General features: G+C 39.8%; 1 protein-coding gene across 1 annotated transcript in view; it reads left to right on the forward strand.

Annotated features, from left to right (window-relative positions):
• The window catches only part of LOC113902483 (multidrug resistance-associated protein 4-like), a 365,222-nt gene extending 361,267 nt beyond the window's left edge, over nt 1–3,955 (forward strand). The window contains exon 32 of the mRNA XM_027557817.1: nt 3,573–3,955. Coding sequence (XP_027413618.1) covers nt 3,573–3,617 — 45 coding nt within the window. The 3' untranslated portion in view covers nt 3,618–3,955. The remainder of the gene's footprint in view (nt 1–3,572) is intronic.
• The last annotated feature ends 12,416 nt before the right edge of the window (nt 3,956–16,371 follow it).

Genomic DNA, 16,371 nt, shown 5'->3' on the forward strand with positions numbered 1-16,371 from the left:
TTTTTGCTTTCCTTTCAATATTTTAATGATTTAACTTTATTTTATGCTTTATTTTATTCTCTTCTCTCTCTCTCTCTCTCTCTTTTTTTTGTGTGTGATTCTATTGTATGCTTTTGACTTGTGGTTGCCCTGTTTTTCAAGTATGTTAACACTTTTATATATCTGCTTGCTTTAGACTGTTAGTCACATAGGCTCAAACACATTCTAAAAATAAGAAACAGAATTTGCATTTTCTTATTCTCCTTCCCCACATATTTGGGCTTGCTTGGTGGCTCAGATGGTAAAGAATCTTCCCGCAGTTTGGGAGACCCAGGTTCGATCTCTGGGTTGGGAAGATCCCTTGGAGAAGAGAATGGAAACCCACTCCAGTATTCTTGCCTGGAGAATTAAATGGACAGAGGAGCCTGGCAGACTACAGTTCATGGGGTTGCAAAAAAAGTCAGACATGACTGAGCAACTAACACTTTCATACTTTTCCCCACATAATATGATTTTAATGTCCCTTTTTACATCTTCATGTTTATCTTTTTGCTGCTCCTCATGTTTATCCTTGCTTTCACAAATAGGTTTTTTTTTTTTTTTTGACCTGTATTCTCACAAATTTAAGTGATTTACTTTTCAACTATGATTTCCTCCTTCCTATATCTTCCTGCTTCTTTTCTATTTAGAGATAACTTTTCAATATCTCTTTTAGGATAGTTTTAGTATTGCTGTATTCCTTTAGTTTTTGCTTATCTGAGAAATTACTTCTCCTGCCATTCTAAATAATCTTTCCGGGTAGAGTATTGCTGTTCAGTCACTCAGTCATGTCCAACTCCTTGTGACCCCATGGACTGCAGCAAGCCAGGCTTCCCTATCCTTTACTGTCTCCTGGAGTTTGCTCAAATTCATGTCCATTGAGTTGATTTTTTTTTCTCTTTTAATACTTTCAATATATTTTGCCACTCCCTTCTGGCATGTAGTGTTTCTGTAGAGAAATCAGCTGACAGCCTATGGGAATTCTCTTAAATGAGCTCTTTGTTTTTCTCTTGCTGTCTTTAGAATCTTCTCTTTATCTCTAACTTTTACCATTTTTATCATAATATGTTGGTATTAGACTGTTTGGGTTCATCTTGTTTGGGGCTCTCTGTGCATCTTGTATCTAGGAAGTTTTCAGCCATAGTTTTTTCAAATACATTTTCAATCCCCTTTTCTTTTTCTTTTTTTTTCTCCTTCTGGAATCCCTATTATATATAGATTGGCCTGCTTTATATTATCCCATAGCTTTCTTACATTGCTTTAATTTTTCATTTAGCTTTTTGTCCGCTGTTTTGATGAAAGAATTTCCATTATTCTATCTTCCAGGTCACTTATTCTTTCTTCTGCATTATTCATTCTGCTGTTCATTACCTTGAGCTCAGTTTTAGTCTCAGCAAATGCATTCTCCTGAATCCTTATAGTTTCTAGTTCCTTTTCCCAGTAATTTGCATTTCTGTTGATAGCCTTTCTTTATTCCTTCAGTATTTTCATTGCCTCCTTTTGAGCTTGCTGTCTATTAGACTGAAGAGATCTGTTTCATTGTTCCTTCAAGGGAATTTTCTTGGTCTTTTAACTGAGAGTGATTCCTCTTCTTAATTTTGCTTATGTTTCTCTTTGAATTTAGGTGAAACAATTATCTACTGTTGTCTTAGAGTGTTATTTATATGTGGGAGTGTCCCTCTGTAGCTTTTGTGGATTTAATTTTTTTTTTTTTTTGTAGGAGGACTGTTTTAGGTTTTGATGCGTGCCATCTATTTCCTCAGCATATGCTGGCTATTTTCCCCTTGATGGGGGTGTGCAGTTGTGTGGGTGTATGGCATGTGCACTCTCCAGGAAGGCACTTGGCTCCCAGTCACGGGTGCCTTGGCAGTGGTGGTGAGCCAGGCATACTTCAAGGAAGGTGGCGGAAGTGACCTGCATCAACTCACAGGACACTTGGAGGTGGTAGTAGCATCTGTCCGTGCCTGCCTCTGGGGTCTGAGGTGGCAGCATAAGCTTACACCTACCCCTGGAGCTCATGTAGGCAGTACCCTGCCACCTCAGAGTACACAGATAAAGAAGCGCCTATGGGGGCTTGCCCCTCAACTTGAGTGCCCCCAACAATGCCATCTTAAAAGGGCTTACTTTTTTTAGTTTAAAATTTTTTATTTATTTATCTAGTTTTTGCTGTGCTGGGTCTTCATTACTGCACACAGGCTTTCTCTAGTTGTGGTGAGCAGGGGGCTATTCTATAGTTGTGGTGTGCAGGCTTTTCTTACTTCTCTTGTTATAGAGCATGAGCTCTAGGGTGCACTGGCTTCAGTAGCTGTGGCATACAGGATTCATAATAGAGACATGTGGACTTAGTAGTTATGGCACACAGGCTTAGCTGCCCTATGATATGTGGATCTTCCTGGACTAGGGATCAAACCTATGTCCCCTGCATTGGCAGGTGGATTCTGAACCACTGGATCCAAAGCTTCCCCTCCCCAACCTTTTTTTTTTTATTCCTTGCATTTGCAATGGAACTAGCCTGAGATTTCATCCATGGGCCCTAAACATTCTTGGAGAATTTCTTGTTTTTATCCTTAACTTAAGGGACATTTTGATATATATCATTTCATATGCAGTGCTGTTTAGGGAATAGCAAGTGTGTAATGAGAAAAAGTACACCTAATATAAAGGTAGGTGTCTCAGAGCTTTTCTGTTTCATATGTGAAGCCCACTATCTCTCATGATAACTTTGTTGATAACATTTACAAATGGACTTAGAATCAAGTTTCATAAAATGAATCTGGATCAATGACCTAGCAACCTAGCTCATGACATGAGTCAGCTTCAGATAGAGGGCACATTTTGTGTTTTAAACACTCAAACAAAAGTTCACACATTCTTATTTGGGGAAAAAAAAAATGACACTTGAAGTCTTTTTTCACCCAAACACATTTAGAGGTAAGAGCTCACAAGTCTTGACATTATTTCATTTTATTATGTGCATTCATCAAGAAACCAAGATATGGTGCAGCTACAAAAACTGATGATTGTGGAATGGACAAATTTGACAGCACTTCACTTCCTTTATGTTCTGATTATACATTTATCAGAAAACCTCTGTCTCTTCCAGTTCAGCTAGAAATTGGTAAAAGTCAAGAATTCAAAGCCTGGCAAACCTGATATTAACATCTAGATTGATGGTGCTCTTTTTTTGTGTAAAAGTGAGACACCCTCATGCAGACACTAGATCCCAGCCTCTTCGTCATCTTGTTTATAATTTATCTCCATGTTTTAATTCTGTAAAATGATTTTGGTTATCAATTAGTGATTAAAGCTTATCTGTGAATCAGAATGATTAGAACCCAAGGGAATCACGTTTGGCATTCAGCCCAGTCCCACTGAGGGTTTTAAAGGGGCGACATCCTTCATAGAATAAACACATCACTGGGTTTAAAAATTGTGCCTCCATTAGTGTTATGATTTGTTTCACATGAAAAAGTGACCCTAGAAATGTGTTGCTTTAGAAGGGACTTTACAGCTTTTAAGTGTGTTGTTTTTATTTCTTTCTTTTTTTTTTTCAGGTGTACTTCAAAAGGAATTATCCAGATAATGATGATGCTCAGTGACTGTGTGGTTATGAATGCTTCCAATGGACAGACCTTAATCTTAACTATTTTTGAGATAGCAGTGTGATCCTCCTGTGAAGTCAAGTCTATTCTGAAGGCATTTCTTCAATAGTATTTGCCTTGCATAAACTATGTTGTACTTCTTTATACCAGCAACAAATATTTACACATACAAGATGTTAGTTTATTTGGATTTATCTCTCTGCAACTTCACACAGTGATTTCAAACTCTTACAAAATGACTTATTAATTTTGAAAGGTTATACTATTTTTTTTCTTTATCCAAATCTGAGAAGCAAGCCACCAATAAAATCTGTCTCCCAGGTTTTGTGCCTTGAGAGAGTCCAGAACTAAAGCTTATTTTCTAAGTTATAAAACAAATTTGTCACAGATTTTTTTTTTTTTTTTTTTTACTGTTCCCAGAATTACATATTACTTTCCAGTTATATCAAGGATTCTGTTTACTTGAAAACTGTGAGGTTGCTGTTTTGTTTCACAACTGCCTTTAATATAACTAGGATCAATTATTTCACCCAAAGACCTCTGGTTAAAATACTACAGAGAAAACTGATAGGAAAAACAAAAAATATACTCTAAGTGATATTATAGGGGAGAGTGGTGCTCCCGAAAAAGAAGATATGTGATTAAGATACAGAAGGACAATATTTAATTTTATATCTTAAAAGAGAAGGGAGAGAAAACATGCTTTCTCAAAATAGGAACCCTTTGAGGGCATTTGATAATGAAGAACAGACATGATCATTGATTGTCTTCTAGATTGGGGATTTTTTTTACATTTATTTTATGGTACAGTGCAAAGAAATAGAGGAAAACAACAAAATGGGAAAGACTAGGGATCTCTTCAAGAAAATCAGAGATACCAAAGGAACATTTCATGCAAATATGAGCTCGATAAAGGACAGAAATGGTATGGACCTAACAGAAGCAGAAGATATTAAGAAGAGATGGCAAGAATACACAGAAGAACTGTACAAAAAAGATCTTCATGACCCAGATAATCACAATGGTGTGATCAGTCACCTAGAGCCAGACATCCTGGAATGTGAAGTCAAGTGGGCCTTAGAAAGCATCACTATGAACAAAGCTAGTGGAGGTGATGGAATTCCAGTTGAACTATTCCAAATCCTGACAGATGATACTGTGAAAGTGTTGCACTCAATATGCCAGCAAATTCGGAAAACTCAGCAGTGGCCACAGGATTGGAAAAGGTCAGTTTTCATCCCAATCCCAAAGAAAGGCAATGCCAAAGAATGCTCAAACTATCGCACAATTGCACTCATCTCACATGCTAGTAAAGTAATGTTCAAAATTCTCCAAGCCAGGCTTCAGCAATACATGAACCATGAACTTCCAGATGTTCCAGCTGGTTTTAGAAAAGGCAGAGGAACCAGAGATCAAATTGCCAACATCCGCTGGATCATGGAAAAAGCAAGAGATTTCCACACAAAAAAATCTATTTCTGCTTTATTGACTATGCCAAAGCCTTTGACTGTGTGGATCACAATAAACTGTGGAAAATTCTGAAAGAGATGGGAATATCAGACCACCTGATCTGCCTCTTGAGAAACTTGTATGCAGGTCAGGAAGCAACAGTTAGAACTGGACATGCAACAACAGACTGGTTCCAAATAGGAAAGGAGTTCGTCAAGGCTGTATATTGTCACCCTGTTTATTTAACTTATATGCAGAGTACATCATGAGAAACGCTAGACTGGAAGAAACACAAACTGGAATCAAGATTTCCCGGAGAAATATCAATAACCTCAGATATGCAGATGACACCACCCTTATGGCAGAAAGTGAAGAGAAATAAAAAGCCTCTTGATGAAAGTGAAAGTGGAGAGTGAAAAAGTTGGCTTAAAGCTCAACATTCAGAAAACGAAGATCATGGCATCTGGTCCCACCACTTCATGGGAAATAGATGGGGAAACAGTGGAAACAGTGTGAGACTTTATTTTCCTGGGCTCCAAAATCACTACAGATAGTGACTGCAGCCATGAGATTAAAAGACACTTACTCCTTGGAAGGAAAGTTATGACCAACCTAGATAGCATATTCAAAAGCAGAGACATTACTTTGCCAACAAAGGTTCGTCTGGTCAAGGCTATGGTTTTTCCTGTGGTCATGTATGGATGTGAGAGTTGGACTATGAAGAAGGCTGAGCGCCGAAGAATTGATGCCTTTGATCTGTGGTGTTGGAGAAGACTCTTGAGAGTCCCTTGGACTGCAAGGAGATCCAACTAGTCCATTCTGAAGGCGATCAGCCCTGGGATTTCTTTGGAAGGAATGATGCCAAAGCTGAAACTCCAGTACTTTAGCCACCTCATGCGAAGAGTTGACTCATTGGAAAAGGCTCTGATGCTGGGAGGGATTGGGGGCAGGAGGAGAAGGGGACGACAGAGGATGAAATGGCTGGATGGCATCACTGCCTCGATGGACGTGAGTCTGAGTGAACTCCGTGGGTTGGTGATGGACAGGGAGGCCTGGCATGCTGTGATTCATGGGGTCGCAAAGAGTTGGACACGACTGAGCGACTGATCTGATCTGATCTGATACTGCTGTTAAGTCGCTTCAGTCATGTCCGACTCTGTGCGACCCCATAGATGGCAGCCCACCAGGCTCCCCCGTCCCTGGGATTCTCCAGGCAAGAATTCTGGAGTGGGTTTCCATTTCCTCCTCCAATGCATGAAAGTGAAAAATGAATGTGAAGTCCCTCAGTCGTGTCTGACTTGTAGCGACCCCATGGACTGCAGCCCACCAGGCTCCTCCGTCCATGGGATTTTCCAAGCAAGAGTACTGGAGTGGGGTGCCATTGCCTTCTCCGATGGTACAGTATAGATAACATAAAATTTGCCATATTACCATTTTTAAACATACAATTCAGTGGCATTAATTGTATCCACAATATTGTACAACAATCAACATCTATTTAATTTTTGTTAATTATATTAGTACTTTTCAGTGTGTTATTTCTACAGAGTCATTTTTGGTGAAGTTTTATTTCTTTAGCAGTGGATTTGTTTCTGTGAGTGTTGAGCTTGACTGGCATAAAATTATTCATAGTATCTTAAATGTTTAATCTCTGCTGCATCTAAAATTATGTTGTTCTTTGCTTTTTAACTTTGTGACTTTGCCCTGTTTTTTTCCTTGAAAAGTCTTTTTTTTAATTTTTATTTCTTAATTTTTTTAAATTTATTTATTTTAAAGTCTTGAATGACTTTTTCCTATTAATTTTCAAAGAATAATTTTTTTTGCTTCATTGACCCTTTGGTGGGTTTCTTTTCCTTTTTTTTTTTTTTTTTTTGGTAGTTTCACTATATTATTCTTTCTTTCCTTTAACTTTTCTTCATTTACTTTGTGATATTTTTCACTAAATTCTTAAATTAGAAACTTATATTAGAAAAGTGATTAAGTTAAAAATTAAGTACACAAAGCCTACTTTTTTCCCCTAAGACTCACTTTAGCTGCAACTACAAGTTTTGGTACTTAGCACTGATCAATAACCATTGTATTTAGGTATTTTCTAATTTTTAATTTTATTCATTATATCTTTTACCCATGAGTTATTCATAAGTGTAATGTTCTCTAAATTTCAAATGCAAATTGCTTTTTACTATGAGATTAAACCATGTGAAAATCACATACAGCCTTGTTTTAACCTATAAAAATGGCAGTTTCATATGGTTCAACATATTAATTTTCTTTTGTTATTAACCTAAAACTTAATTTTGTTTTAGTCAGACATTAGATTGAGGATTTTAAACCAAAGATATCCACACTCACACAGGGAGTCCTTGTTTCCATTTTATATTTTACTTGGTGATTTAGAAATGTTATGTATGTAAACAGTGTTTTCAAATAAAAATCCTGGTCAAGAACTGAATGTTTTTTGATACATGCTACAGATTGGTTCTCTGACATGCAGTCTTGGATGGAGTTCAGTATTGGCATATGTATTAAGGGTGCCATTAGGATCAGCACTTGTGGAATCAAGAGGGAAGAAATGGGATAGGGCAGAGGAAAAAATCAAGCTGGAGCACTGGCCAGATGACCTTAGCTGATCCATGGGAGTTCTGATGTGATGACCCTTTGGGATTGTTGTGACAGATCCACTGGCCAGCTTTTCATACATCCACCTGGATGGGTCGTTGTACAAAGGCTGCGCCCAGGGTGGCTGGTGGCTTAAGGTCACCCACTAGCAGCACTTCTAGTGGCTGGGCAGTGAGTCCGTGAAGGGAGGTCTGAACAGCACATCTGCATGCCCCTCATGGGTGTGTCACAGCTCCAGAGGTAGATGATGAGTGTGCACTGTGATGGAAACACTTGGTGATTGATGTTTCACTAAAATGACTGAGTAACTGATTCTCCGGTATTCCCTATGGTTTAAAAAATAAAGGAGGAAGTCCATGTAGGGGAGAAAGCCTCATTCTGTAGGGTCAGCCCAGTTGTCACCTCTTCTAGGAAGCAATCTCAAGATCATTCATCATCCTAGTTAATGCTTATTTCTCTGATACCCTGGTCACCTCTCATTTGTTAAACCCAATCATGCTTGGCTAGTGCCTGTTCTCACTATCTTGAAATACTTAATTTTTGAACAAGGGTCCCTTCTTTTTCCATTTTGCACTGGGTTCTGTAAATTATGTAGCCTACCCTGACTATGAGTATTCATAGGTGGTTTGTTTTCTTACTAAACCACAAGCTTCTAAAAACTTTAAACTGTACCCTGTTTACTTTTTAATTACATCTTGCAGCGTAATGTCTATCACATTTTTGTTGTTCATTAGTTGCTAAATTGTGTCCAACTCTTTTGCAATCCCATGGATTGTAGGCCACTAGGCTCCTCTGTCCATGGGATCTCCCAGGTAAGAATACTGAAGTGGGTTGTCATTTCCTTTTCCAGGGGATTTTCTGGACCCAGGGATCATACCTGCGTCTCCTGCATTGGCAGGCAGATTCTTTATCACTGAGTCACCTGGCTAGCCTTACAGCACACTGTCTGTCAAACAGCATAAGGGATGCTCATTGCTGAATGAATTTTGACTGAAAACAAATATTCTTTCTGAACGTTATGATTTTGAAATTTTAAGAGGTAGCCTGGAGAAGGCAATTGCAACCCACCCAAGTACTCTTGCCTGGAAAATCCCATGGATGGAGGAGCCTGGTAGGCTGTAGTTCACGGGGACACAACTGAGGGACTTCACTTTCACTTTTCACTTTCACGCAATGGAAAAGGAAATGGCAACCCACTCCAGTGCTCTTGCCTGGAGAATCCCAGGGTTGGGAGAGCCTGGTGGGCTGCCATCTATTGGGTTGCACAGAGTCAGACACAACTGAAGTGACTTAGCACCAGCAACAGCAGCAGCAGCCTGGGATAACAGAAAGCCCTGGGTTTGGAGTCAGTCACATTGATCTGCATGCCAATTCTTTATCTGCTACTTGCTAGCAGTGTAGGTGTTCAAAAAGTGTAGTGTCCAACTGGGACACTTGGGAGTGAAAGGAAATAACTAGCTGAGTTACCAACATAATAAACTGGCACCAACCTTGACAAAATGGGCTCTGGATACCATATAGCCATGTAGCCTTAATTACTTGCATAGGTAAGTCTCAGCTTCTGAATCTCAGCTTCTTCATCTGGAAAATGAATATAACTTCTGCTCTTGAGCAGTTGCTTTGGTTGGATGATGGATGGACAGAAAGCATCCAAAGAAGCAAAGGATGGAATCACTGACCTTGGTGATTCTTAATCATCAAGAGAAGAGAGCGAGATGGGTATGTTTGAAAGTAGGTAAGAGACTGTAAAGGATGTATTTGAGTATGATCTCATCTGACAGCCTAAGTTATAACTGTTCCTCTTCATTTAACACATAGTTAAAATGATGTAAGCACATGGGGAGGAGCACAAGCTCTGGAGTCAGCCTTCTAGGGACAAATACTGGCTCCTCTGGGCATTATGACTGGGTTTGGATACGAGTTCTGCTACCTGTTAATTGTGGGCTGTTAAGGTTGGGAAGCCCACTGTGCTTCAGTTTCTTTGTAACATTGAGATGGGAGTAGTATGTTTCTCAGAGAGCAGTTGCAAAGATTAAATACATCAGAGACAGTCACAGAATATGGTCTGTGAGCTAGTGCCAGTTCATGACTTGTTTGTAACCAGGTCTGAAATAAGTACAGAAAATTCAAGAAAGCTAGAAACTCACAGCCATCTGCTGTTGCAGTGACGTCCATACTCAGGATGGGTGGGATCTTGAACAGCCCAGGGACCATTGTGAGTGTTGCACTTGCAGGGGGAGGTGCACGTGGCTGAGCTGCACACTAACTGTGCACAATGGATCAGTGATTAGGTTGCAATGGGCTGAAAATATAAAAGCTGACTCAACCTGAGATGTGAGAAGCACTACTTTAGAACAATACTGGATATGTAGTTAGCTCTACTACCTTCTTTGTTACCGTATTTGTTACCATATTTATATTTAAAATTAGACCATAGTGATAATTCCCTGTCAGTTGAATGGTTAAGACTCTGCACCTTCATTGCTGGTGCCATATGGGATGTTGATGCTGGTGCTCTGTGGACCACACTTTGCCAAGCAAGCACCTGGAGGAGAGGGCTCTGGACTGGGGTGTATCCCCTTGGCTCTTAGGGGCTTCACCCTATGGGGACTGGGAGGAGGGTGTCAGCGGAGGACTAGACTGGGGTTCTCTAAAGTGTGTGGCTCAGGGCAGAGGTCTCTTGCCCTGTTCTAAGGGCAACCTGGTCCCCTCTTTGCCCATGTCCTGATGCATCCATGGGCTCTGTTCTCACACTACAGGCCCTGGTCCTCCCCTACCAGCTCTGTCAGCAAGAACCTACTGTAGAGCACAGGGAACAATATTCAATATATTTTAATAACCTTCATGGAAAAGAATCTGAAATATATATATATATATATATATATATATATATATAGTGTACATATTATATATATAACTGAATCATCTTTGCTGTCCACTTGAAACTAACATAATATTGTAAATCAACAATACTTAAATAAAAAAAATGATGCTAAGTTCTTCAAAAAAGTTTTAAAAAATAAAGGGATGAGATCCTGCTTGCAAATATGAATGTGGTGATACCCAGTGAGTTCACCTGGCCACCACTCCTCACCTGCACTCTGTAGGTGGGAGCCCGAGTTATCTTTCCTCATGTTACCTGCAGGACTCAGCCTAGCCATGCCTGCTGTATGTGTGTACACATGCACATGCACACAATTATAGGTAATCTTTGAGAGTCTGGGCATCACACATGAGCAGGAATGCATAGCACTCTCTGCCTTTATTGATGTCCCTGTACCTACCATGACCCTCCAGTGCCCTGCCATCTCTATGGGAGGCAGAGGAAAGCTGGCAGCTCGGGTATGAATGTGCCGTTCCCATCCAGTGAACAAGGACAACAAAGAACTGTTGGGAGGCAATCCTCAATGCATATGCTTACCTACTGTTAACTATAAACAAAAATAAATGGAATGTCGAGAAAACATGTGATGCTCTTTTTCAAACTCATGTAGGAGATAGAGTTTTAAGTTTAAGTTTATTTTTTAAAATTTATTTTAATTGGAGGTTAATTACTTTATAATATTGTATTGGTTTTGCCATACATCAACATGAGTCCACCACAGGTATACACGTGTTTACCCCAAACCCTCTCCCTCCTCCCTCCCTGTACCATCCCTCTGGATCGTCCCAGTGCGCCAGCCCCAAGCAACCAGTATCATGCATCAAACTTGGACTGGCGATTCATTTCATATATGATATTATACATGTTTCAATGCCATTCTCCCAAATTATCCCACCATCTCCCTCTCCCACAGAGTCCAAAAGACTGTTCTATATATCTGTGTCTCTTTTGCTGTCTCACATACAAGGTTATTGTTACAATATTTCTAAATTCCATATATATGTGTTAGTATAAATTGCCAACATCCGCTGGATCATGGAAAAAGCAGGAGAGTTCCAGAAAAACATCTATTTCTGCCTTATTGACAATGCCAAAGCCTTTGACTGTGTGGATCACAAAAATTGTGGAAAATTATGAAAGAGATGGGAATACCAGACCACCTGATCTGCCTCTTGAGAAATTTGTATGCAGGTCTGGAAGAACAGTTAGAACTGGACATGCAACAACAGACTGGTTCCAAATAGGAAAAGGAGTACGTCAAGGCTGTATATTGTCACCCTGTTTATTTAACTTATATGCAGAGTACATCATGAGAAACGCTGGACTGGAAGAAACACAAGCTGGAATCAAGATTGCCGGGAGAAATATCAATAACCTCAGATATGCAGATGACACCATCCTTATGGCAGAAAGTGAAGAGGAACTCAAAAGCTTCTTGATGAAAGTGAAAGTGGAGAGTGAAAAAGTTGGCTTAAAGCTCAACATTCAGAAAATGAAGATCATGGCATCCGGTCCCATCACTTCATGGGAAATAGAAACAGCAGAAACAGTGTCAGACTTTATTTCCCTGGGCTCCAAAATCACTGCAGATGGTGGGTGCAGCCATGAAATTAAAAGACGTTTACTCCTTGAAAGGAAAGTTATGTCCAACCTAGATAGCATATTCAAAAGCAGAGACATTAATTTGCCATCAAAGTTTCGTCTAGTCAAGGCTATGGTTTTTCCTGTGGTCATGTATGGATGTAAGAGTTGGACTGTGAAGAAGGCTAAGGCTGAGCGCCAAAGAATTGATGCTATTGAACTGTGGTGTTGGAGAAGACTCTTGAGAGTCCCTTGGACTGCAAGGAGATCCAACCAGTCCATTCTGAAGGAGATCAGCCCTGGGATTTCTTTGGAAGGAATGATGCTAAAGCTGAAACTCTAGTACTTTGGCTACCTCATGGGAAGAGTTGACTCATTGGAAAAGACTCTGATGCTGGGAGGGATTGGGGGCAAGAGGAGAAGGGGACGACAGAAGATGAGATGGCTGGATGGTATCACTGACTCGATGGACCTGAGTCTCAGTGAACTCTGGGAGTTGGTGATGGACAGGGAGGCCTGGCATGCTGCGATTCATGGGGTCACAAAGACTTGGACACGACTGAGTGACTGATCTGATCTGCTCTGATCTGATACTGTATTGCTGTTTTTATTTCTGGCTTACTTCACTCTGTAGAATGGCTCCAGTTTCATCCACCTCATTAGAACTGATTCAAATATATTCTTTTTAATGGCTGAGTAATACTCCATTGTGTATATGTATTGCAGATTTCTTACCCATTCATCTGCTGATGGACATCTAGGTTGCTTCCATGTCCTGGCTATTATAAATAATGCTGCAATGAACATTGGGGTACATGTGTCTCTTTCAATTCTAGTTTCCTCAGTGTGTATGCCCAGCAGTGGGGTTGCTGGGTCATAAGACAATTCTATTTCCAATTTTTTAAGGAATCTCCACATTGTTCTGCATAGTGGCTGTACTAGTTTGCATTCCCACCAACAGTGTAAGAGGGTTCCCTTTTCTCCACATCCTCTCCAGCATTTATTGCTTGTAGACTGTTGGATTGAAGCCATTCTGACTGACGTGAAATGGTACATCATTGTGGTTTTGATTTGCATTTCTCTGATAATAAGTAATGTTGAGCATCTTTTCATGTGTTTTTTAGACATATGTATGTCTTCTTTGGAGAAATGTATATTTAGTTCTTTGGCCTATTTTTTGATTGAGTCATTTATTTTTCTGTAATTGACCTGCAGGAATTGCTTGTATATTTTTGAGATTAGTTGTTTGTCAGTTGCTTCATTTGCTATTATTTTCTCCCATTCTGAATGCTGTCTTTTCACCTTGCTAATAGTTTCCTTTGATGTGCAGAAGCTTTTAAGTTTTATTAGGTCCCATTTTGGAGAAGGCAATGGCAACCTACTCCAGTACTCTGCCTGGAAAATCCCATGGACGGAGGAGCCTGGTAGACTGTAGTCCATGGGGTTGCTAGGAGTCGCTTTTCACTTTTCACTTTCATGCATTGGAGAAGGAAATGGCAACCCACTCCAGTGTTCTTGCCTGGAGAATCCCAGGGACGAGGGAGCCTAGTCGGCTGCCGTCTATGGGGTCGCACAGAGTCGGACACGACTGAAGCGACTTAGCAGCAGCAGGTCCCATTTGTTTATTTTTGCTTTTATTTCCAATATTCTGGGAGATGGGTCATAGAGGATCCTGCTGTGATTTATGTCGGAGAGTGTTTTGCCTATGTTCTCCTCTAGGAGTTTTATAGTTTCTGGTCTTATGTTTAGATATTTAATCCATTTTGAATTTATTTTTGTGTATGGTCTTAGAAAGTGTTCTAGTTTCATTCTTTTACAAGTGGTTGACCAGTTTTCCCAGCACCACTTGTTAAAGAGATTGTCTTTAATCCATTGTATATTCTTGCCTCCTTTGTCAAAGATAAGGTGACCATATGTGCGTGGATTTATCTCTGGGCTTTCTATTTTGTTCCATTGACCTATATTTCTGTCTTTGTGCCAGTACCATACTGTCTTGATGACCGTGGCTTTGTAGTAGAGCCTGAAGCCAGGCAGGTTGATTCTTCCAGTTCCATTCTTCTTTCCCAAGATTGCTTTGGCTATTTGAGTTTTTTTTTTTTTTTTTTTTTTGTATTTCCATACAAATTGTGAAATTATTTGTTCTAGCTCTGTGAAAAATACCGTTGGTAGCTTGATAGGGATTGCATTGAATCTATATATTGCTTTGGGTAGTATACTCATTTTCACTATATTGATTCTTCTGATCCATGAACATGGTATATTTCTCCATCTATTAGTGTCCTCTTTGATTCATTTCACCAGTGTTTTATAGTTTTATATATATAGGTATTTAGTTTCTTTAGGTAGATACATTCCTAAGTATTTTATTCTTTTCGTTGCAATGGTGAATGGAATTGTTTCCTTAATTTCTCTTTCTGTTTTCTCATTATTAGTGTATAGGAATGCAAAGGATTTCTGTGTGCTGATTTTATATCCAGCAACTTTACTATATTCATTTTTGAAGTTAAAAAGTATATAATATAATTTTAAGTTTAAAATATTTCTGAGTCTAGGCTTCAGTTCAGTTCAGTCATTGAGTCATGTCCGACTCTTTGTGACCCCATGAATTGCAGCACGCCAGGCCTCCCTGTCCATCACCAACTCCTGTAGTTCACTCAAACTCATGTCCATTGAGTTGATGATGCCATCCAGCCATCTCATCCTCTGTCGTCCCCTTCTCCTCCTGCCCCTGATCCCTCCCAGCATCAGTATCTTTTCTATTGAGTCAACTCTTTGAATGAGGTGGATAAAGTATTGGAGATTCAGCTTCAACATCAGTCCTTCCCATGAACACCCAGGACCAATCTCCTTTAGAATTAACCAGTTGGATCTCCTTGCAGTCCAAGGGACTCTCAAGAGCCTTCTCCAACACCACAGTTCAAAAGCATCAATTCTTTGGCACTCAGCTTTCTTCACAGTCCAACTCTCACATCCATACATGACCACTGGAAAAACCATAGCCTTGACTAGACAGACCTTTGTTGGCAAAGTAATCTCTCTGCTTATGAATATATTATCTAGGTTGGTCATAACTTTCCTTCCAAGGAGTAAACATCTTTTAATTTCATGGCTGAAATCACCATTTGCAGTGATTTTGGAGCCAAAAAAAAAATAAGTCTGATACTGTTTCCACTGTTTCCCCATCTATTTCCCATGAAGTGATAGGACCAGTTGCCATGATCTTCGTTTTCTGAATGTTGAGTTTTAAGACAACATTTCCACTCTCCTCTTTCACCTTCATCAAGAGGCTTTTTAGTTCCTCTTCATTTTCTGCCTTAAGGGTGGTGTCATCTGCATATTTGAGGTTATTGAGATTTCTCCCTGAAATCTTGATTCCAGCTTGTGTTTCTTCCAGTACAGCATTTCTCATGATGTACTCTGCATATAAGTTAAATAAACAGGGTGACAATATACAGCCTTGGCGTACTCCTTTTCCTATTTGGAACCAGTCTGTTTTTCCATGTCCAGTTCTAACTGTTGCTTCCTGACCTGCATATAGGTTTCTCAGGAGGTAAGTCAGGTGGTCTGGTATTCCCATCTCTTTCAGAATTTTCCACAGTTTATTGTGATCCACACAGTCAAAGGCTTTGGCATAGTCAATAAAGCAGAAATAGATTTTTTTTGTGTGGAAATCTCTTGCTTTTTCCATGATCCAGCGGATGTTGGCAATTTGATCTCTGGTTCCTCTGCCTTTTCTAAAACCAGCTGGAACATCTGGAAGTTCATGGTTCATGTATTGCTGAAGCCTGGCTTGGAGAATTTTGAACATTACTTTACTAGCATGTGAGATGAGTGCAATTATGTGGTAGTTTGAGCATTCTTTGACATTGCCTTTCTTCGGGATTGGAATGAAAACTGACCTTTTCCAGTCCTGTGGCCACTGCTGGGTTTTCCAAATTTGTTGGCATATTGAGTGCAGTACTTTCACAGCATCATCTTTCAGTATTTGAAATAGCTCCACTGGAATTCCATCACCTCCACTAGCTTTGTTCGTAGTGATGCTTTCTAAGATCCAACTGACTTCACATTCCAGGATGTCTGGCTCTAGGTAAGTGATCACACCATCGCGATTATCTTGATTCCAGGGTAGCTCTCCTCATAAGACTTCTTTGCTCAATCAACAGAGCACACCAGCACAACTGTAATTGTAATTTAGGGGGCTGTGATTTTGTCCCAACT

Source organism: Bos indicus x Bos taurus, chromosome 12, assembly GCF_003369695.1.
Source record: "Bos indicus x Bos taurus breed Angus x Brahman F1 hybrid chromosome 12, Bos_hybrid_MaternalHap_v2.0, whole genome shotgun sequence".
NCBI classification, from domain to species: domain Eukaryota; kingdom Metazoa; phylum Chordata; class Mammalia; order Artiodactyla; family Bovidae; genus Bos; species Bos indicus x Bos taurus.